Raw genomic sequence first — 24,616 nt, 5'->3', positions numbered from 1 at the left:
TAAGTCAGAAATAAATTAAATTTTATTTTGCAAATTCAAACATTGAATACAATACCTTTAATTACTTTCATAATGATGTGCGTTGTAATGATATTATTTACAAACAAAAAGTAGATGCGCCACACACACATAGAATCCACGCTGTTCATTGGCTTATGTGTGGCCACTGCAATCAGACAGATCGCAATATAGCTGTCTCTTTCACTTCTATACTTTACCATATTACTTATCGGACTTAGCGTAAGTTTTTTTTTTTTTTTACATTTATGATATTATTCTTTCATGGTAATACCATAGTATTATTAATAGCACAGTATTACCATATAATATTGTAATACTGTGGTAATAGCACGACTTAATGTTTTTGAAATTAATCATCATTGTCATCATGAAAATAAACGAAATACCTAAGCAAAAATATTTAGATATCTAATTTTAAGGTTACCGTACCGAAAGGGTAAAACGGGATACTGTTACTGAGACTTCGTTGTATGTCTATCTGTCTGACTGTCAGTCCGCCTCTCACTAGGCTGTATCTCATGAACCGTGATAGTTAGACATTTCAAATTTTCAGATAATGTGTATTTCTGTTGTCGCTATAATAACAAATACAAAAAATATATGAATAAAATCTATACTAATATAATAAAGCTAAAGAGTTTGTTGGTTTGAACGCGCTAATCTCGGGAACTACTGGTCCGATTTGAAAAATTATTTCGGTGTTAGATAGCCCATTCCTAGAGGAAGGCTATATATTTAAATATAGGCTATCTATCATCGTGCTAAGACCAACAGGAGCGGTGCACTGCGGGTAAAACCGCGGAGCGCAGCCAGTTAATTATAAAATTTTCATTTACATATTCAGTGTTCATGAAATTACTGGTAAACTAGTTTATTATTTTATCCATATCTGTTGCTATCTCTAACAGTTTGCATTAATATCTGACCGCATTGAACCCTGATAATTTATGATTATTATAACTCTATTTATAATTGTTTATCTTATATGGAGAGACCCGTGTTATTATAATTTTTTGTAATTTTTTTTAGAGTTCGTAATTTTCCTTTAAAAAACCTAAACATTAAATTGACTTTGTTTAGTTGAACTTTTTTTTCTCATAAGTATTCAGACTATGAAAATATGTACTTAGGAAAAGATTAACACAAAAAGTATGATTTTTGGCATTGATAAATTAGGTTTAAGAATAACTTAATTATACTTACTATCAAAATAAGTATGACAAAACATTATAACTGAATTTCTAAAATTACCTATTACAAGGGAAAATAACACATTTGTAAATGCAGTTTATTTTTCTTTATTATTTTCTAGTAGCAGAATCGAACAGTTATTTGACGTTATAGTCGCGTTTTTCAATCTAGTTGATCATTTACATTACTTACATCGAACATACGAGGATTACAACAGATAACATTTTATCAAAATAATTTTATTTAATCTCGGAAAAACTGCGAATACTTCACGTTCATTTTTTATGTTTTATAATGAAATAAACAAGTTAATAATACATAACAATTTAGAGAATATAGTGTCTTCTTAATACTATCAATTTCAGCCGTGCCAGTACTATCAACACGAATTTATTTTCACTTTAATTATTATTTACTTTAGCTAAATTATTATTGGGTGAGAAATTTAATGTAGGCAATCCGTTAACCGCATTTCTATACAAACTGTCAATGTCAAGAGGTGGTTCAATTTGTACAACATTCTGAATTTCTTTATTTATATTGTCACCACATGGAATAGTTGTTTCAGTGCCTATTGCTACCTTATATGGAACAGAAACCACTAAATAGTCATCTTCGTGATACCATTTCGCGTTCTCCATTTTCAGTATATCAGACAGCACTTTAACGTCTTGGAATTCTTCTGTCCCCTTCGTTGCTTTAACAGATACAACTCTGTGTTTTATCTGCACTGACATACTCTTTTCATCAAAGCCTGGTAGCTTGTATTTCAAAGTGTAGTCGTCTGGTCCATACGTCTCCAAAGCTACATTGGGGTGGGTTTTGCAATATTCTTGGTACGATTCGTCACATTGAATCACATTGTTTGCGATCATGTCGAACTGGAAATCGGGACCATGTTGATGATGCCACGGATGATGATGATGATGATGGAAGTTATGAGGAGGATGGCCCCTCGAACAACCTCCTCCGTGACCCCAGTGGCCATTGACCACGGTCAGCAGAACTGCGAGGACTGTAAGACGATACATTGCGCACGACAACTACTGTGTTTATGCCAGTTTGAACTTCGGTCGCCTTTTATTAAGTTCACGATAAGAATGTTGATAGCCCCATTGTAACGTGGTTTTCCCTGTTATGTTTATTAAAATTTATTTTTTTTTATTTTTATTGATGCATGATTCTATACATATATGTAATTGATTTTTTTTCCGGTCGGTAAATACGTCTAATTGGAAAAAATTTCAAAATTTTAGCACCTTGAAGGTGTTCAAGATGAAACATAACGACGACTATTTAATCACTGCTTGCTTGCAAAATAGTAAATAATTAAATTAATGAGACAATTTGTATTTCACACAGCATTTGGTTTTAATGCAAATTTCTATCAATCCTACAATATTAACCAGGCGATAAAAATAATTATTAATCATATTATAGTCGGTTGATTCAACCTAATTGATCAGGGTTTAACGCATATCCTCTGGTACACTAGTCACAAATTTAGAAACATCTATTTATACTTTTAAAATAATTCGTTTTAAACAAGGCAAAATAACAGAGGTCGGAATAAAAAAATTGTTTTGTGAATAATAGTGTAATTACAGTACTAACCATTTTTATCATCTAAACAGTTTAAGTATTTCTTATTAATAACAATTATAATCATTATTTGATTTATTTTCTTTACTAAAAAAACATAATATTAGATAATATGCTTCAACCTTTTCTTTAGCCATATTTTGAAGGAGAGAAATCGCTAGCGGATAATCCAATATTTGTTGATCTGTACATACTGCTGATGTCTACTACAGGTGCTGCAACCTGTGCAACGTTCTGAATCTCTCTATTTATATTATTACCACATGGAACAGCCGTCTCAATTCCCATTACAATCTTATACGGAACAGACACGACTAAAAAGTCTCCATCAAGATACCATTTCGCATTTTCCACTTTCAGTATATCAGACAGCAATTTAACATCTTCAAATACTTCAGTTGACTTCACAGCTTTAACAAATACAGCTCTATGTTTTAACCGTACCGTAATCATTTTTTCATCAAAACCTGGTAGCCTGTACTTTAAAATATAACCGTCTTGTCCATACATTTCTTGAGCTATGTTAGAACTAGTTTTGCAGTAATCTTGATAAGATTCGTCACCTTCAATTGCTTCCTCTCCAATGACGTCGAAATGGAAATCGGCGTCATGATGATGTGAGCAGCCACCAGGTTTATGATCATGATGTTCCCATGAAGCTTCTTCTGATGAATCTGGACCCCAATGACCATTGACTGTGGTCAGAAGAACTGCGAGCGATATGAGACGATACATCGTACACGACAAATACTTTGAATATTATGTCTATTTGATCCTGAGTCGTCTTTTTATAATTCACGATAAGAATGTTGATAGCCAAAACGTACTTTCCCCTTCTACTTATTGAAAAGGGGATAACTGTGTTATTTTTCCCTGTTTTTATCGTATGCTAGCTGCTATCCCGGATCCACCCGGGTTGTCTATTGTATTTCACTAATGTATTCGTTAAACTAAATTTGGATTATTGGAGACTAATTTGAACCTTGAATTTGTTTATATCCGACACCTTTTCTGTGTGGATTTAAAAATAACGTTATTGTATAACATTTCTTTAATTTTTATGATTAATGAGTAAATACTATAATTAATAAATTTTTTTTTATTGAATCAACAAAATTGTGAAGAAAACAATCGTCAGCATTTTTTTCTTTTATTTTATTTTTCGTAACAAAACCAAATTATTATGCAATTAGTACAAAATTAGAGATGTTACATGTCGTGGTAGTATTTGGCTTTATTTATTACACGTTCCTCATGACGATTTTCCTCGCCAACTATAACAGGATAATAACAAAAAGTTATTTTAAGATCGTTTATCAAATGTGGAGAGACCAAGTGTGTGAAGCCTAAGTAGGTATATCAGTTTTGTATCAGAAAAAGAAACGGCCGTGACTTATAGCCTATGACGATATGGACGGTATTTACTCTATCTAGAGTATAGTTAGTCTGTTTGTCTATCATCATATTTTTAAACAATTTACATATTACAAATTTCCGTAGCTTTGTATCATAATATTAAATAAAAACAATAGTTGCTTGGTACACTTTTGTTATGGTGCATTTTGACATGATTTAAAAAAAAAATCGATGAAAACTGCAGTCGAGATTTTTAAAAGAGACCTAATAATTCAACCAATTTACACAATAATAATTATTGTACTCCCAAATCCACAATATTTAATTTATTTTTGATAATAATTTTCGAATTAAATTGTGTTTGATATTTTTGTTTTCATATTTATTGGAAACAGATAGACAAGGGGCGGGCGTGGCGAAATATTATGCTTAATAAATTGATTAAATATCCAGACGAAGACAAGACAATAAATAAGCAAGTGCTATCAATAACTGATAATGAAAAGTTTGAATACTCTCTTGAGAGGAATTAATTATTTATTTGCAGTCATAAAACAACAATTGAAGTATCAACATGCTTCGTGTTATTTTATTAATATCCATAATTCTTAATTTTTCGAATTGTATTCCGTGCCTTACGGGTGATTGCGGTTTAAATGCTAATATTGGCAATCAAATTAGTAACGGGAATATCGATTATTCAGATTATCCAAACCCGAGTGTAAATGACGTCCTAGACAACCGCATAGAAGACCAGGATGAATACCAACACTCTGGCGATGGAATTGATCCGGACGATCACTTTCAAACCACCAACATTGAACATATTAACTTGGGTATCCAGATTACACAACCTCAACCTGAATATAACGTGTACCTTCCAATACAACCTCCCAAAGTAAAGCCTCCTAACCATGTGAAACCTAAGCCAAGTCCCCCAATACGACCTAAAAAACCAAACCATGGAAAAGGTCCCAACCATGGACATGTGAAACCTACTAAAAAACCTCCAAAACAACCCAGAAAACCTGACCCTGGTCAAAAACCTTCCGTTCCATGTACAAATGCAAATAATTGTATCGCTGGAACTAATGCAAAACCAACCGAGAATTCTAAAGGAAATACCCAGAGCAATGGTCATATGAAACCTACTAAAAAGCCTCCAAAAATTACTAGAAAACCAAATATCAAGATTACTACTAAAAAACCACATGTTAAATGTACAAATAATGGAAATTGTGATTCTGGGAATAACGAACAACCAAACCAGGCTACAACTGCAACTGCCGAAAACACTGGTACTATTATAAGCCCTCCTGTTAAATGTACAAGTAATTGTGCGACTGGAACAAATGTAGAACCAACCGATAATTCTAAAGGAAATAACCAGAGCAAAGGACATGTGAAACCTACCAAAAGACCTCCGAAAATTACTAAAAAACCAAACATCAAAAGTACTACTAAAAAACCACATGTTAAATGTACAAATAATGGAAATTGTGATTCTGGGAATAACGAACAACCAAACCAGGCTACAACTGCAACTCCCGAAAACACTGGTACTATTATAAGCCCTCCTGTTAAATGTACAAGTAATTGTGCGACTGGAACAAATGTAGAACCAACCGATAATTCTAAAGGAAATACCCAGAGCAAAGGACATGTGAAACCTACCAAAAGACCTCCGAAAATTACAAAAAAACCAAACATCAAAAGTACTACTAAAAAACCACATGTAAAATGTACAAATAATGGGAAATGTGATTCTGGGAATAACGAACAACCAAACCAAGCTACAACTGCACCTCCCGAAAACACTGGTGCTATTATAAACCCACCCATTAAATGTACAAATAATGGAAAATGTGATTCTGGAAATAATGTGCAACCAAATCAAGCTACAACTCCCAAAAATTCTGGTACTATAAAAAACAATAATAAATGTTTAAGTAAAAAAGTCTGCACTATTACACAAGATGATGAAGGTAAACAAATTGAAAACTGTACGTACTATAAAGATTGTAATGAAACGCAAAATCCTAAAGGAAATAATAAGGCGAAGCCCAAAAAATCTGTGAATTTCGATAAAGTGTTTGATAACCTAGCCAAAAAGGTAATTGCCTTCGATAAATCAATTTTGTTGCATTGCACTAAATATCCAAACGACGTCAATGAGTTTTACGGAAAAGACAAGTATACATTAGAATACAAACTACCAATGGGATATAAGACTGAGGATTTTGATGTGAAGGCAAAGCATAGGGTTATTTATGTTAAAGCCAATAATCAGCAACTGGGTAATTTTAATGACATAAGATTAGTATCTGATTTATTAAATATAGAACAAACAGATTGGGAGTTACAAGGTGATAAACTAAAAATAAACATTCCATACAAGACGCAGTTGGAACAACAAAGCAAAATTATTTGTTCTAATGCAATAAATAATAATACCATTCCAATTTTGCCGTTAGATGACCAGGTGTTTGTTTACAGAATGCGTAAGCCATAAGAATCCGTTTAGTATTATAATTTGTACATATTGAACTATTTCGTTGTATTGTGTGTAAATTAACTTATTATAAAACAGAATTTAAAGTGTTGACAAGTGATATAAAATTTCAAGTTGTCTAACGGTTAGTCAAAACCTAAATTAAAATTGACATGTAAGTTTTTAACTGATTACTCCGACCTAAAAGTATCTACTTTGTTATTAGTTTTGTTTTTATTTTAAATAAAGTTTTTTTAAACAACCTTTTTATTATTATGCTTTCCCATTCATATTGGTAGTGATTCGTTACGTATTTTTTCACCACTTGCTGATAAAGCTACTGATAGTCTATTTAACATTATTGGCTAATATTTAAAGTAACGTTTGACATTTTAACTAATAGATTATCTTATCCATAATTATTGGTCCGCCAGAATGTGGTTTCATTAATTCATTTTTATATAAAGTCTAGGACAATTTAATTAAGAGAAGAGATTCGATATTATTTTGTTTTTTTCCATTTAACTAAAAAAATTGGTTGTCTGTAAAGTCGGTTTACTGACGATAGTTGAAGGTGACAACGTCCGATTGTGCTTCTTTGTCGCTCGTTCCGCGCTCTCGCTTACACTTCAAGCCTTACATGGAACGCCTCAGAGCGAGGTAACGCCGCACGAGTCATGTTTTTTCGTGCGTGCAGCCGGCTCTATCGAATTATAAGACGCTGTCACGTCAAAAAATAAAAGAGTGATTCAGAAAATTCTCAAACAGTAAGGGAGATTTAATTCCTAGCACAGAGCCAGTGTATTCAAAATAATTTTTCATTTAATTATTTTTAGAAATACGCTTCCAAAGATAGGTTAAATTTCAGATGTCCGTTCTCGTCTGTCTGTCGACTTGTCACAAGGCTTTATCCATAGGCTGTATCTTTTGTAGATTGACAGGCAGACAGTGAAGTTTTCACAAGGGTTGTAAAGTCATAACAGTATGACTAAAGCTAAAAAAACGTTTTCATAACAATGTACACAAGAACTTTAATAATTATATTTTGTAAACTCTCTTATCATTTATCAGTTTTGTGTTAGAAAAAAAACGGCCCTGACTTATAGCCTATGACAATATGGACGATATTTACTCTATCTAGGGTATGTTAGTCTAAACAGTAGGTAATATTTTAATAAAGTAAATCTACTTTAATAATTGTCCGTAGCATTTCATTCGTACACACAAAAAAAAAGATATCTCTACAAAATATCGCTGCAAAATTTCTGGTTGCTTTTGCAGATATGGAGTCCATTTTGGCATGATTTTATGTTTTTGTTTTTGTTTGTGATTTGATGTAAAACTGCAACTGCGTTGCTAATAATTAATATAATTAAATAAATATTCAGACGAAGACAAGACACTATGCAAGTGCTATCAGTTACTAATAAAATAAAGTTTGAATACTCTCTCAAAAGCAATTAATTTTATTTATCAGCAGTAATAAAACAACTATTGGAGCATCAACATGTTCTGTGTAATTTTATTAATATCCATATTTTTTAATATTGCGAAGTGTACTCCGTGTTTTTCGGGTGACTGCGGCTTCAATGCCAATATCGACACAGAAAATAGGAACGGGTATATCGATTATTCAGATTATCAAAACCCTAGTGTGAGTTACGTCCAAGAAAACCGCATACAAGACCACGATGAATACCAATACTCCGGTGATGGAGTCGATCCCGACGATCACTTTCAAGCCACCAACATTGGACATATTAACTTGGGTATTCAGATAACACAACCTCATCCTGGATATAACGTCTACATACCAGTACAACCTCCCCAAGTAAAACCTCCAAATCATGTGAAACCAAAGCCAAGCAATGGAAAAGGTCCCAACCATGGACATGTAAAGCCTACTAGGAAACCTCCAAAAAAACCTAGAAAACCTATTCCTGGTCGAAAACCTTCCAATAAATGTACAAATACTAATAATTGTGTCACTATAACTAATGTAAAGCCAACCGAAAATTCCAAAGGAAAGATCCCGGGTAATGGTCATGTGAAACCTACTAAAAGGCCCCCAAAAATTACTAAAAAACCAAACACCAAGAGTACTACTAAAAAACCACACGTTAAATGTACAAGTAATGGAAAATGTGATTCTGAGAATAACGTTCAACCAAACCAAGGTATTGCTACAACTCCCAAAACCACTAGTACTATAATAAACAATAATAAATGCATGAGTAAAAAATTTTGCACTATTACACAAGATGAAGAAGGTAATCGAATTGAAACCTGTACGTATTATAAAGGTTGTAATGAAGCACAAAACCCTAAAGGAAACAACAAGGCCAAGCCCAAAAAATCTGTGAATTTCAACAAAGTGTTTGATAACCTCGTCAAAAAAGTAATTACCTTCGATGAAGCCATTTTGATGCATTGCTCAAAATATCTAAACGAAGTCTATGAGTTTTACGGAAGAGATATGTATACATTAGAATACAAACTACCAATGGGATATAAGACTGAGGATTTTGATGTGAAGGCAAAACATAGGGTTATTTATGTTAAAGCCAATAATCAGCAACTGGGTAATTTTAATGACATAAGATTGGTATCCGATATACTAAATGTTGAACAGACAAATTGGGAGTTACATGGCGATAAACTAAAAATAAATATTCCATACAAGCCGCAACTGGCACAACAAAACAAAATTATTTGTTCCAATTCAATAAATAACAATAGTTTGGAAAATCCAAAAGTGCACGCCTCATAATTTTTTTTTAATAATTATTTATTAATTATTATTTTTGTTTATTTAATAACAATTAAACCACATCGAATCAGACCCTGAAAAATGAAAGGGTTCTATTCCTGAGCATACTCAAGCGTAAGAGAAAAAAGATGTAAAATTTTCGTCGGCGCCATATTGAATTTTAGTTTTGACCTCATATTGGTTAATAGATACCCCAATAACCATGAAAATGACACCCATGACGAAAATATGTAAAATTTTCGTCGGCGCCATCTTGGATTTTAGTTTTGACCTCATATTGGTTAATAGCTACCCCAATAACCATGAAAATGACACCCATGACGAAAATGTGTAAAATTTTCGTCGGCGCCATCTTGAATTTTAATTTTGACCTCATATTGTTTAATAGCTACCCCAAAAACCATGAAAATGACACCCATGACGAAAAGATGTAAATTTTTTGTCGGCGCCATCTTGGATTTTAGTTTTGACCTCATATTCGTTAATAGCTACCCCAAAAACCATGAAAATGACACCCATCACGAAAAAAAGTCAAATTTTCATCAGCGCCATCTTGGATTATAGTTTTGACCTCATATTCGTTAATAGCTACCCCAAAAACCATGAAAATGACACCCATGACGAAAAGATTTCAAATTTTCGTCGGCGCCATCTTGGATTTTAGTTTTGACCTCATATTGGTTAATAGCTACCCCAAAAACCACCCACATTTGCAAATGTGTTTGCTACTTAGGAAAAGTTCAGATTTAAAGATATAAGTAGGTAATGTGACGAATTTAATTTATTTCATTCCGACTGTTTCTCGGAATAACATACATTTACTAAGAATTGCATACAATGCCGGTTTTAATATATTGCCGGTAACATAATATTATGTATGATAATAATTCTTAAAAAAGTATTTTATACATTTCTTAAAAAGCTTCGATATTGTATACAATAATACAATTCATATTCAAATTGTTGTAAAATAGTCACACTTTTTTAAGTTGGTTGAATACACTAAAATACTTATAAGGATCGTACCTACTAATAAAAGTAACAAAATGAATTTTTAAAGTTCCCAGTAATCTTCTGGAATCAATTTCAATAAAAATATAAAAATTCACTTCAAAAAAAAAAAAAAAAAAAACAGCCGAGTTTTTTTTTGTTTATTTAATAACAATTAAACCACATCGAATCAGACCCTGAAAAATGAAAGGGTTCTATTCCTGAGCATACTCAAGCGTAAGAGAAAAAAAAAGATTCGATTAGTAAAGTATTTCGGTCGCTATCGTGTTAACAAGAAAAAGGATCCGCACATACAGACACACGGACGTCCAAGACAGAACTTTTTTAAACTGTTTTTTAACTAGTTTAAATAACAAAAATGACATCAAAAATATCATGAACGTTAAAAATAGTGTTTTTTCTTAATATGTGTGTGTATGTATTATCTTACAAGTGCAATGTATGATACATAAAGACATTTTAAGTTTGAAAAATCAGATGTTTTGCGCGAAGCGACAGTAGTACCCACCTCAACGCTTCGCTTATGAGGCGTGCAATACTATACCAATTTTGCCGTTTGATGATGATGTATTCATTTATAAGCATTAAGTGTGCATTATTATAATACTAGAAGCATTCAAAATTCTTAAAATACATATTAAAATTTGTACGTATTTGACTGTTTCGTTATATTATACACATTGTGTTATTAAACTAAATTAAGAGTATTATTGACTATCGATAATATGAATTTCACGATTATATTTCTTATTCTAAACCTTAATTAACAATTAAGTTCTATGTCTTAACTGATATCTAGTAACTGCTTGGTTTTTTTATTAGATTTATTTTATGTTATTTTTAATAAAGTTTATCAAATCATTTCTTGTTGTTTTTTAGTTTTTCCCTGTCAGTTAGATTAACAGTAATCCGTTTTGTTATTTAGCCAGTTTCAAAACTTACTGATAAAATCATTGATAGCCTATTTGACACGTTTTCCTTATATCTTCATACTATTATTATTTATTTATTTTTGAAATACAATTGCGAAATAAGGTTAAAGTTTAGTTGTCCGTTCTCGTCTGTCTGTCGACCTGTCACGGCTGTATCATTTTAGATTAACAGACAGACAGCGAAGTTTTCACAAAGGCTTGTGAATATGTAGGTACAGTTCTTAAATGCAGCTAAATAATAACTAAAGAAATTTCCAAGAATTTTTTATACCTATTTAATACTGATTTCCATAGAATGAAATTTTTACCACCACCGCTGCTAAGCTCAGCTCAGCTGCATATGCAGTTAGAAGAATAAGGCATCTCACCGATGAAGAAACGGCTAGATTGGTTTACTTTAGCTACTTTCATAGCATAATGTCCTATGGAATTCTGCTATGGGGCAGGGCTGCAGATATAGAAACTATATTTATATTACAGAAAAGAGCCATACGCTCTATATATAATTTGCGTGCTCGAGACTCACTAAGAGATCTCTTTAAGAATACTGGTATCCTTACTGTACCGTCGCAGTATATATTTAATAATATTTTATATGTACACAATAACGCTTACTTACACACAAAAGTAGGAGATAGACATTGTTATGACACAAGAAACAGAAATAAAATTGAAATGCCATTTTTCCGGCTAGCTAAAGTTAAAAATTCATTTATGGGCCAAGGTATACGCTTTTACAACAGAATTCCTCATAATATTAAAGAGTTTAGTAGTTCTAAATTTAAAACTTATATAAAAAATGTACTTGTCCAGAGAGCCTATTACAGTATTAAGGAATTTATGGACGATAAAAACCCATGGAGGGTTGTCGCGTAAAAACCACAGGACAGTTCTTTGGCATATTATGATAATATATTATGATATTACATATGTAATTTGTAAAATTGTAAATCTGACATGATTAAAAAGAGCAACTATGGAGTTTCTTGCCGATTCTTCTCCGTAGATACTGCTTTCCGAATCGGTGGTAAATGTTAAAAATATGTACTTAATGACGTTTCAAAAGTGCTTCTAGAAGAAGTCTAATTGAATAAATAAATGTTTGAGTTTTGAGTTTGAGTTTAATATTATAAAACTATCACTTACTGTATCTTAGGAACTAATACATTACCATGTTTATCTTGGCTGAACTCTGGTGAAGCAAGACATGCAAATCTACTTGTCCCGGCTAGATAGTTATGAAATATCTTTAATATATATTATTATATACACCTTTTTGTTATAATTGGCTAATTGTTATCCCCAGGTTACAACACATACACCTACAACGATACAGCGCACACAGAGAGGGAACAAGATGAGATCTTAGCTGTGACGTATGACGATGGCAAATGGTCTAAGCCCTACTACGACTGCGGTGGTGGCAACATATGGATGTTGACATACACTGTGCCTTTCTTTGGATACAGCAATGGAACGTACTTTTTCAAGTGAGTGAAATATTTTCTTGATTAATTTTTTAGTGTTGGAATGAAGTTCCTTGTTGCGCGTTGTGAAAGGGGACTAGGTCTAGACGGCAAAAATTAAGACGAAAAGTTGTATTGACACCTTATGATATAGTTGTGAGCCGTGCGGCGTGCGTGTGTTTCTCTGTTTGTCTCTCTCTAACTTAAAACTTCGTTCCATCCGGGTGTCCCTTGACACCCCTCAAGTTTTATTTTATTTTATTTTAAAAACTTAATTTTTTTTTTTTTTTTTTTTTTTTTTTATTAACAATAGGCAGAGGTTTGGCCACAATCCCACCTGATGGGAAGCGGTGATGTGGCCTACTTGGTTGCACGTCTGCCTAGAAGGAGCCTATTCACCCTGGCTTTGAAGAGGTCCAAGTTGTATTGTTTAGGAAAAATGAAAAAAAATTCGACGATTGTTCGTTTTGGAAACGTCCGCGTCGGGATAAAGAATACAATATTAAATACATTTCATTAAGAACTCTATTTTCTAAGAGTCATTGGATTATAGTCGAGTTTTCGGTATATTATTTTGTTGTAATGTTTTAACGTTGTTATATTGTCTTAAAAGGAACCTATGCCACATTTTGATGGTTTGACTTCGATAGATTATAATAATACTCAAAATTGTAAATATAACGGCCAATTTTGCAAAGTTTAGATTTTAGCAAGAAACTATTATGTTATCGAAGTCCAGTTTGACTAGTGCAACCTTTTACCTTAGTGAATTAGTTGCATTTCTAAAGTTTCCTTTAGCACTTTAATTGCAAATTAATATAGAAGCATGTTTAACCTGTTAATTATAATTAATTAATATAAGTTAGCTAACTGATTTTATATGGATTTTATACTTATGTAACAGTATAACCACAGTATTACAATAGGAAATAATATTGTAATACTGTGGTATAACTCTCAAGATAAATTATATATTTAGGTACTTCATATTATTGATATTCAAGGATATGAACCCACGTTAGAAGATTTTTCTTCTTGTTTATCTAGTAATGAAAACATTACTCTTTTATCGAGTGATATAAAATACACCTCCATTCGATTTGTGCTAATATTTTTAATTCCTTCAGGATTAATTTACTAAATCCGTATCTTTAATAACTTAATTATGGAACCACCAGACAGTTTTTACGACAGAGCATTATGCAAATCTCAAGAAAAATATTTTAATACACTTCGCACCGTTAATTTACATTTTTAAAGGCTTGGCATAAATTACGACAAATCTTGAATTCCCTTGTGAAAATTTTTAAGTGGGTAGACATGATAAACACTCTTAAATATAGAGCAGCTGTCAGCGAGTTTCTAACGGGCTAAAATATAATGTCACGAACAAAATGGTGTTTTAAATCCGTCGAAAATCTTTAATTTCACCCACGGTAACAAATAAGAGAAAGCCTTTTCGAAAGTTCTTTTCGATTGAAATCCGGTCAGTGGTTTTCCCGTGAAAGATAAGCAAACATACATACATCCATCCTAATAAACTTTCGCATTTATAATACTAGTAGGTAGGATATTAATGCAACAAATTTTTAGGATATTTATTTTCGTTTTTTTCGTATTTATAAAATTATTATGGATGCTTATATAAAACTTACATACAACTTTTTAAATTCACTAAAATGCAAATATACAACATTATCTACATTACGTTAGCTATTAGTAGAGAGGAAGGCATAATAATTATATTAAATTCATGGACGGTAATAAAAATGAACAGTGACGTCATAAAGAAAATAAATTGCTGTATGAATAAAACATTTTAAGCTGATACATGTGCTTTTATATGCTTGATGTAATTCTATTAAAACGATGATGTGGTATCGCAGCATCATTCGCTACCTGTTCATACAACCTTTATCCTGTGGCTTCACTCTCGTGGTACTCAAAGTTTGCAGGTAAAATAGACTGTGCCAAATTTCATTTAGATCTAATGAGCCATTTTAGCGTAAAAACACAAGGAACTTGTTGAACCAATCACAAAGAGATTTAATTTTAATTTCTTATTAAAAATAAATATTAAGTTTACATGACACTTTTTTGGTGGGATAGCTTTTATTCTCAGTCGATAATTTTGATTTATCTAAATATTTGTAACAATATTAAATGTTCTCTATTACATTTTAAGCTATTGCATAGTTTCTATCGCGGGCCTTGAGCGGGGACTGAATCGAGAAATTCCGTAACGAAAATACCTCACGCTCCCCACTCCGACGGACACGGAGGTGTGGCTTGAAGGCATGCTATGCAATAGCTTTACCGCGGTAGTCCCCGAGTGCCACACGTCTTTTTTTATATCTATGTTTCTCTATATTTTTTTCATAAAGGCAATCTTAAATCCGATGCAAAATATACAAGGGTCACTTTACTATTTAGTAAACAACCCTAAGACGGATCAACATAGCACGGAACATCGAAGTTTCTGGAAGCATCCAATAACATTAACGTAATTAATTCAAGGGACGTTATCGGAAACTACAACTATTTCCTTTAGTACCCTTCAGATAAAATCATCCCATCGGTACAGTGGTTAGTGACCAAGTGTGTTGTTAGAGTATTAATGGAGGGTGTATAAAAGTTATTTATTTATTGATATGAATAATTTATTGTTACTCAATAACTTTGAGAAGCTATCGTGGGATTAAATCCCATCATAATCGTTAATATCGTTTAGGTGTTTGGGTGTACTAAATGAAATACTCGCTTACGAAGCATACATATTTATTGTGCGCGGCGTAAACGTCCGGCAACGGCAATTAGGAGTTATACACTGTATATAATACATTACATTTATTATTACATTATGTGTTTTGTAAGTCAGCAAAACCCCTACAATATTCCCCCCCTTTTACAAAAAAAAAAAAAAAATAATATAGAGAAATTTAAACAATTAATAGAAAACAGGCAGATACAAGTTACATGATTATCACACAAATTGGTCGTATTAAGCAAGCGTGTCACATTACAGTACGATACATATAATAAGTTACAATTGCGAAACAAAAACAAAATAAAAACAAAATAAAATACAATATTATGATGATTACATGACGTTATCGAATTTCAGTGATTTGATACAATTTTGTGGGATTGCGAAACTTACGGCTATGTTACACTAAACATAAATCGAATGCGATACTATGTTTTATAGAGCTAAATAGGGTATAAAATCATATAGTAACAGCTATTAACGTATTTAGTGGATAACATACTTAAAATTATATATTAAAACGTACTGTGGGTTTAATGACACGACCGTAACGGGTTCTTCGAACTGAGGTCGTGGGTTCAATTCCTGGTGAAACGGGAGGTTCAGGTGTATCTTTCGATTCAGTTATCTTTGATTCATTTTCGGCTAATACGTACGCTGGTTTGAGTCGGTCTATCGAGATTGCAGTTTGCCGATTTGGTAACTGCACGATGTAAACCTTGGACCTCCTTTCCACTACGCGGTAAGGACCGTCATAGGGTGGTTTCAAAGGTTTACGCACTGAGTCATCCCGTACAAAAACGAAATTTACTTTGGAAAGATCGGGATGAACGAAAAATGAACGAGTATTACTATGAGATTCGGGAACTGGTTGTAATGACTTAACTTGACTCTGTATTTGTTTTATATATTCGGAAGGTTCTAATGATGTAGTATTTTTCGTGCTGTCATAAAAATCTCCGGGTAACCGTAGGGTACGCCCGAAGGTTAGTTGAGCAGCTGAAACTCCAGAATCGCTTCTATACGCGGCTCGTAAACCTAAAAGAACTGTGGGCAACTCCTGAACCCATGACTTACTTGATAAACGTGCCATAAGCGCTGCTTTGAGTGTCCTATGCCAGCGTTCTACAGCGCCGTTTGCCTGAGGGTGATAACTAGTCGTACGAATCCTATTTATACCTAGTAAATTCATAAGTTCTCTAAACAATGAACTCTCAAATTGCCGACCTTGATCACTCGTGAGTTTGATTGGACAACCATAGCGACATATCCAATTTTCGTATAAAAATTTTGCTACTGTCTCGGCGGTAATATCACGAATAGGTAAAGCCTCGGGCCAGCGTGTGTATCGATCAATGACAGTTAAACAGTATCTATATCCATGTTCTGTTATGGGTAATGGACCTATTATGTCGACATGGATATGTTCGAACCGATCAGCATTTGGAAATTTACCTAAGTCAGCAACTGAATGTCTATCTATCTTAGAACGTTGACATTCCAGACACGTTTTTGACCATAAATTAATGTCGGAATTCATTTTTGGCCAATAAAACTTTTCCGTAACTAATTTTCGGGTAGCTCGAACCCCTGGATGGCTGATATTGTGTATACTGTTAAAAGCTAAACGTCTAAATTTGTCTGTTAAATAAGGTCGAGCAGTACCTGTCGAAAAATCACAAAAAATCGCTTTATTACAAGTAGGTATAAACATTTTCTTTAATAAATTCGTGTTATTATTCGTCAAATAGTCGTCCATTGATTGCGATTCTGCTAATTCATTATAATCTAAAACGGTAGGAAAATATATTGTTTCTATTCGTGACAAAGAATCGGCTACTATATTATTTTTGCCAGTAATATGTTGTATATCCGTTGTAAATTCGCTGATATAAATTAAGTGTCGTATTCTCCTCGGTGTTTCATTAGATTCTTTACCTAATTTTAAAAATGCGTATGTTAGAGGTTTATGATCCGTAAAAACAGTAATGCGTCGTCCTTCAAATAATTTTCGAAAATGCTTAATTGCTAAATAAATCGCAAGTAACTCTCGATCATACGTAGAGTATTTTTGCTGTGCATTAGTTAACTTTCTTGAAAAGTATCCTAAGGGTTGCCAACAGCCATTAACCTGTTGCTGCAAGACGGCTCCTACGCATGTATCTGATGCATCAGTCATTAAAGCTAAATTCGAATCTACTCGTGGATGAGCCAATGTAGCGGCCTGTTTAAGACCTGTCTTACATTGTTCAAACGCTTCGATTGCTTCCTGTGACCAATCAATTTTGGTTTGGTCGTTCTTTTTAGTACTACCTAAATACCTATTAAAAATTGCCTGATATGACGCGGCGTGCGGTAAATAAGCACGATAAAAATTAATCATACCGGTAAAACGACGTAATCCTGATACGGTTTCAGGTCTAGGATAATCTATTATCGCTTTAACTTTATCTTCAGAAGGTCGAATTCCATCCTTTGAAACATAAAAACCTAAATATTCAAGCTGAGACTGTCCGAAAGAACATTTATTTAAATTAATTGTAATATTATTTTGCGATAAACGTTGAAAAACAATACGCAAGTGCTCAAGGTGTTGGGTTTCATTTTCGCTAGCGATCAAGGCGTCATCAATATAATTAAAAATAAAATCTAGGCCATTGAATACGGTGTCCATGAATCTCTGAAATGTTTGGGCTGCATTACATAAACCAAAAGTCATCCTTGGAAATTCAAATAGTCCGAAAGGTGTAATAATTGCTGTTTTCTCTACGTCTTGAGGTGCAGTTTCTATAAAATGGTATGCTCTATTTATGTCAATTTTTGAAAAACAAGTCTTACCTGCTAAGATGTACGTAAAGTCCTGGAGACGGGGAATAGGGTAACGATCCGGCTTGGTGATTGCGTTAAGCCTGCGATAATCACCACAAGGCCTAATATCTCCATTTTTCTTAGTAACCACATGGAGAGGACTCGCCCAAGCGCTTTTAGATTGACGACATATACCTAGCTCTTGCATCTTTTCAAATTCTTTCTTTACAAGTTTATACTTATCTGGAGGTAACGGTCTCGCCCTAGCATATACCGGAGGTCCGGTAGTTTCTATACAATGTTGTATAGAACTAGGTGGCAAATTTAAAAATGATGTAGGTTTAGTTAAATTGGGAAAGTCCCGTAACAAATTATAATATGGATGCCCTACACTAAAAGATAGTACGGATGGCTCAGTGACGCAAACAATCGAACCTATTACTTTTAAATCTGTAATTTGATCAATGAGTTTTCGTGAGCTGACATCAACTAGTAACTTATAATAACTTAAAAAATCTGCTCCTAAAATTGGTTGTTTCACGTCAGCAATTACGAAATCCCACCGATAAGGTCGCCTTAACTTTAAATTTAGAACTAGAGACTTAGTACCGTAGGTTTTTATTTCAGTACCATTTGCTGCGAATAATTTATAATCACTGCACTTACTTGTTTGACATCGTTTACCTATTGGCAAAACAGAGATATTCGCACCAGTGTCAATTAAAAACTTTAAACCACTATTTATGTCGGTGATGCGTAGGCGATTACAGGGTTGGATGGTGCAGACTTCCGCCGCAGGCTGCACCTTGTTTAGTTTTCCTTCACCTTCCACGCGCAGGGCTCCTTACAGTTCCGTGCGTTGTCCCGGAAACGATGATGGTAAAAGCAAAGCCAGCCTGGACTGTTTGGACTTCGTCGAGGTGCTGAGTGTGCACGGTTACGACTCTGAGAACGTGGACGTCCACGGTAGTTCCATCGCCGTGCTGGTCTGGATCTCTCCAAGTTGGCCACTTTGAGGGTTAGCTTGGCGATTTCCGCCATTATGAGCTCCGTATCCTTGTTAGTTGCACTCGTAGAAGGCAGGTGCTGCTTTTGTGTCACTTCATTGACGCTACTGACGCTTTGTGTAGACTCCAAAACGTTGTCTGCGATGGCAGCTAAGCTGTCGAGGGATTTGGTATCCGAAACCGCGAGAACAGCTCGTACAGCGTTGGGCAGATGTCCTTGCCACAGAATCCGTAATGTGTCATCAGGGATTTTGTCCTTGGCGAGCTCCTTCATCCTTCGCAGCAGTTGCGAGGGCTTTTGTTCACCTAGCTCCATCTCACCAATTAATTTTTGAAGCTGGCGGTTTTTGGATTCCTCATAAACAGCCAGTAACCGCTGTTTCAGTGCTTCGAATTTGTGAGTCGCAGGTGGGTCGATGAGGACGTCGGTCACTTGTTGAATTGCTTCTTTACTTAATTTTGAAACAACGATGTCGTACTTAGCCTCATCCGACAATTTTTGAGGGGCTAGCATACATTCGACCCGTATAAACCATATCCTGGGCTGGTCCATCCAAAAATCCGGTATCTTCGATGTGAGTGTTATCGCCGCCATATCAATAGTTGGTGGATGTGCCATTTTAAATTTAATTTAATAATTTTCGCGGCGCGAACTTGTATGCGCGAAGAACGCGGGGTCACCACTTTAGGTGTTTGGGTGTACTAAATGAAATACTCGCTTACGAAGCATACATATTTATTGTGCGCGGCGTAAACGTCCGGCAACGGCAATTAGGAGTTATACACTGTATATAATACATTACATTTATTATTACATTATGTGTTTTGTAAGTCAGCAAAACCCCTACAATCGTATTGACAAATAAGTAGGTGCCAACATTTATCTGATAGTTAGGTACATGTTATTTATTTGGAATATATTTAAATTTTTCCTTTTCGTAGTTATTTTCCTGAACGTAAAATTTTTACTCCAGATATTATTTTGCGCGGGGCTTTCCAGTTGAGATTATAAGCTGTTCATTTATATTAAAGTGTTTATATTCAGATAACACTATAAAACATTAAACATATTGATAATAAAAGTAATTTGATTATTGTGCATATATTATTAATTAATTATAATTCATTTTTTGTGGCATTTTTACATTCTCTATAATGTCTTTCATCATGGCAATTTTAGCGGTAGCGTACAAAACATATTGAATTTATGAAGAAACATACATGTTCATACATTATTTTTAAGCTATTGCATAGCTTATAGCTCAGACTTTGAGCGCGGTGACCGAATGTAAAAATTCCGTAACGAAAAAACCTAACACCCCCCACAGCGACGCGATGCTATGCAATAGCTTTACCGCGGCAGTCCTCGAGTGCCACACGTATTTTGTACCAACTTTTTTGTTCTTACCAGTTACAATGAAGCATACCTAATAAATAAATAATTTATTTATAAAAATCTTTTTTTAGATTCTCATATAATTATTGTATTTACTTTCACAACCATCTAAATATTACTCTCTTTTAGACTCAAGCCATACTTTCTGATAAAGTCATAGCCATAGAGTATATAATATTACATAGGTAGTATAAATACTCTAAAGTCATAGCCTATTTACCACTTTGACCTATATTCATTCATAAATTATATTTTGTCACTTTATCCGACAGATAATTTAAACACAACATAACCAAAAGTTATTATACTGGCTGCAAACCCACAATTAAAATAACTAAAATGTAATATAATGTAAGTGGGTGCCATTAATATGAATTAATGATAATCTCCCACGCAGTCTGCACCATACATCCTTAAATAATGGGCTTACTGCAAGAAGTAAGCTTTTGAAATATGTAGCATATTTTAGTAATTTAAACTTCTTAATATGTATTTAACTATTATGTATTTTTTATTAAACATTGCATCCTAAGATTGCACCGCAAAGCTGATTGTCATCCCATGGCCTCACAAAAATTCTATTTTTTTAGTACACAACTTCAAAACGCAACAAAATATAAATTTATGACGTCGATTCTCATTTATTAATAGTAAAAAAAGTAATATTGTTTTCATAGCCTCTCTTTTTCTTCTTACCGGGATTCAAACGAAGAAATTATAGTGAAATAATTCCTGGATTCGATTCTGTATTTTTTATGTGAAAATATTACAAACATACATACAATAATACAAATATCTTCTCTTGATAAAATAAGTTTTCACTATAGATTACAAATTACTAAAATGTGACTGGTCAATATTCATTATAGAAACATCTAGAACTGTAACCGCGGTTCAAAATTCGGAAACAAAACCCTCATCTAAATTTTAACCGCCCAAAGCTTGTGAACTAAACTCGAAAGTTACACAACAGTAGTATAATGGATGCAACTCGAAACCACGACCTTAACAGCTACGGTTAAATTAAACCCGACTAGGTTAAATTTGAGTGGCGTCACTGCATGGAGAAGTGTCCCTTAACCCGTTGGTTTAGAGTTCAGTTTCAATTATATTAGCAGAAAGATGATCCCACCAAAAACATTTTCATGTAAAATGTTGCCAAGACGAGTCCATATGACTCGCACTGTCAAAAAGTTATCAGATCTCATGTAGAGCCAAGCTTCTAACACTACACGCCCTAACTCTTCAAGGCCTAACTTCACAAACTCTACACCTTAGTCAAAATATGTGGCTTGGCCATTTCGCTACATTCACATCGGCGTAAGGTGAAAAATTAATTCACTGTTCATTACTTTTGTGTTATACAATAGTTCTTGTAGTAACGAACGGCCAAGCCACATATTTTGACTAAGGTGTAGAGTTTGTGAAGTTAGGCCTTGTAGAGTTAGGGCGTGTAGTGTTAGAAGCTTGGCTCTACATGAGATCTGATAACTTTTTGACAGTGCGAGTCATATGGACTCGTCTTGGCAACATTTTACATGAAAATGTTTTTGGTGGGATTTCATTTCTTTTTGTAAGTTGTTTGTAACAATTTTTTTTTTATTTTTAGCTACTGTGTGGACGTAAGAGGCAGGAGACGTTCGCAACAGTTCTATTCATTCATATTTATATGATCTGATCTGAAGTATATGTCTCAATATATGTCGATTAATTTTTTTTTTTTTTTTTTAACAAGGAGTACCTATACATATATATATATCTAGGGGAACCAAGTTTTAGATTATTAGATTAGACCTCTAGCGTCATCAAAATTTAATTTAAAATTACAGGTCTCATACAAACTCCCATCCCCTAGTTTAAGGGGTTGGGGGATGAGAGTTACAAGTTTTATAATTTTTTTGTTGTTTGTGTGCTAATACTAGCTTACATACAAAATTTCAGCTTTCTAGGACATTAGGAAATACCTTAAGAATTTTGATGATCATCAGTGAGTCAGTGACGAAATTAGCGTTTTTTAGATATAAATAAAATCTGAAGTATAAAAGCTAATGCAATTAAAACTTAATATGTTCAATAAGTCCGCTATTGACAATATATCCCGAAAATTTTGTTGATCTAGCATAATCCAAACCCAAGTTATAAGGGTTCAAAAAAACGTCGAAGCGCTTCGAGAAAAGGTAGGTAGTGCCCGTGCGCGTAGTCGCTTGGCTCGTCTTGGCGGGGGCACTACCGTGCCCCCAGATTTCGTTACGGGACAATGAATTGATTTTTTTTTTAAAAAGTTACGCATTAAGTTTCGAATATTTTTGCAATTAAGTAAAATTTCGATGCTTTCTTGAAAATTGAAATATAGATAAATAAATAAGTATATTATTATAGTTAAACCTGTGGCCTGATATTATAAATGTGTTGGTCTGTCTACGTGAAATTAGGAACGAAAATATTTGAAATCCTGGGCCCAAACTTTTTTAATCATTTGCTAAAGGGGATGAAATTTTTATTCGTAGTTTTTACTTTTGTTGTTCGTACGTGAGATAAACTACGTAAGTACTAAAAATATAAACTTGAAAGAAAATAGGATTTATAAAGCTGTGTCCCGCAATTAATAAACGATTTTCAGGCAATATTGCATTTTTCTGTGCAAAAATTCGCCCATCTGTTAATCTAGGTCAAAATCCGTTCACTATTTCAAGCAGAAAGAATAACGTAACAATGAGGACTATACTTTTACTGTAACAATACTTATATTATTTTGTGAACAACCTTATAATAATATATGAAAACTAATAATAAATACTATATGATAAACACCACGATTCTGATGTTCAATTTCTTCTTTAAGCCTAGTAATGAAATAAAGCAGACATTTAAACTTAATTAATTACTGTCGCTATTTAATCCACTCTGACAGAATCAGCAGTTACGTCAATCTTAACTTATGGAATAATCATTGGAATTCAACACTATAGGGTGTCTACATACGAGGAGTTTCTATTATTCCCCTTTTTGTAACTCACACATAAAGGCATCTTGGATCTGTGTAGACTTATATTTTAATACAATATTTATCTGATAAGCCAGCGGTAACGTTTAGTGTAGAAAAATCACATCTCTACTATACATCTATACCTAGAATAAATCTGTAGAAGGGTCAATTCTGTACATTGAAAATATTGAAAAAATAAATAGCAGGGGGTGTTACTGGATCGATACCAAACCCAAATATGTGATTAAAAAAATTTTTGTCTGTCTGTCTGTCTGTATGTGAAGACATCACGTGAAAACTAACGGTTCGATTTCGATGATACTTGGTATAATTATACCTTATTAACCTGGGCGTAAAATAGGATACTTTTTATCCTGAAAAAATACGAAGAAAAAAAATAATCTTAATTTTTCAGTTTTATCCATAGACGTTGTTCTGTAGAACAGCAAACACACGTTGGGTATTATTATAGGCCTAGCCGTATTGGAGTCCAATAGATATTTATAAGATGTTATTGTCAGAGTTACTCAAAATAGAGAAATAAACCATCCACGCGAAGACCGACATCCGCGCGGACGGAGTCGCGGGCGGAAGCTAGTAGTTTAATAATTTTGACTACAACATAAGAGAAATCTTTTAATGTTTTTACTGAACTATATATACCGAATTTTGTATTATATTTTAGCCGCTCTACCTTGTCACGGCTCCGAAAACGTTAATTTGAAGATTAATTCCACGAAATAATTGAATAATTGAATAATTACAGAAATTTTAAATCGGCTCCATAAATCGAGAGTTTACTTCCTAATACC

The 24,616-nt window shown here is 33.5% G+C and overlaps 6 protein-coding genes across 6 annotated transcripts in view; 3 read left to right on the top strand and 3 right to left on the bottom strand.

The window, feature by feature from the left end:
• Positions 1-24,616, top strand: part of LOC149908116 (uncharacterized) — a 179,651-nt gene that overhangs the window by 108,366 nt on the left and 46,669 nt on the right. The window contains exon 3 of the mRNA XM_090103472.1: positions 12,681-12,864. Within this exon, the coding sequence (XP_089959598.1) occupies positions 12,681-12,864 (184 nt within the window). The remainder of the gene's footprint in view (positions 1-12,680; positions 12,865-24,616) is intronic.
• Positions 1,304-2,252, bottom strand: LOC149908121 (uncharacterized). Its single transcript, XM_090103470.1, has one exon. It carries the CDS (start codon positions 2,241-2,243, stop codon positions 1,614-1,616), a length of 630 nt encoding a protein of 209 aa, XP_089959596.1. The 5' UTR covers positions 2,244-2,252; the 3' UTR covers positions 1,304-1,613.
• Positions 2,944-3,549, bottom strand: LOC149908120 (uncharacterized). Its single transcript, XM_090103291.1, has one exon. The coding sequence runs from the start codon at positions 3,547-3,549 to the stop codon at positions 2,944-2,946; it is 606 nt and encodes a 201-aa protein (XP_089959417.1).
• LOC149908119 (uncharacterized) lies at positions 4,745-6,856 on the top strand. Its single transcript, XM_090103469.1, has one exon. It carries the CDS (start codon positions 4,745-4,747, stop codon positions 6,680-6,682), a length of 1,938 nt encoding a protein of 645 aa, XP_089959595.1. The 3' UTR covers positions 6,683-6,856.
• Positions 8,169-9,431, top strand: LOC149908118 (uncharacterized). Its single transcript, XM_090102428.1, has one exon. The coding sequence runs from the start codon at positions 8,169-8,171 to the stop codon at positions 9,429-9,431; it is 1,263 nt and encodes a 420-aa protein (XP_089958554.1).
• On the bottom strand, positions 19,226-20,148 carry LOC149908117 (uncharacterized). Its single transcript, XM_090103468.1, has one exon. It carries the CDS (start codon positions 20,039-20,041, stop codon positions 19,226-19,228), a length of 816 nt encoding a protein of 271 aa, XP_089959594.1. The 5' UTR covers positions 20,042-20,148.

This window comes from Colias eurytheme, chromosome 6 (assembly GCF_061535395.1).
Source record: "Colias eurytheme isolate Ceu_HAF_F1 chromosome 6, ilColEury1 Martin Lab GWU primary, whole genome shotgun sequence".
Taxonomy (NCBI): Eukaryota; Metazoa; Arthropoda; class Insecta; order Lepidoptera; family Pieridae; genus Colias; species Colias eurytheme.
The sequence above is the reverse complement of the archived record's forward strand: the minus strand, read 5'-3'. Positions and strand labels throughout refer to the sequence as shown.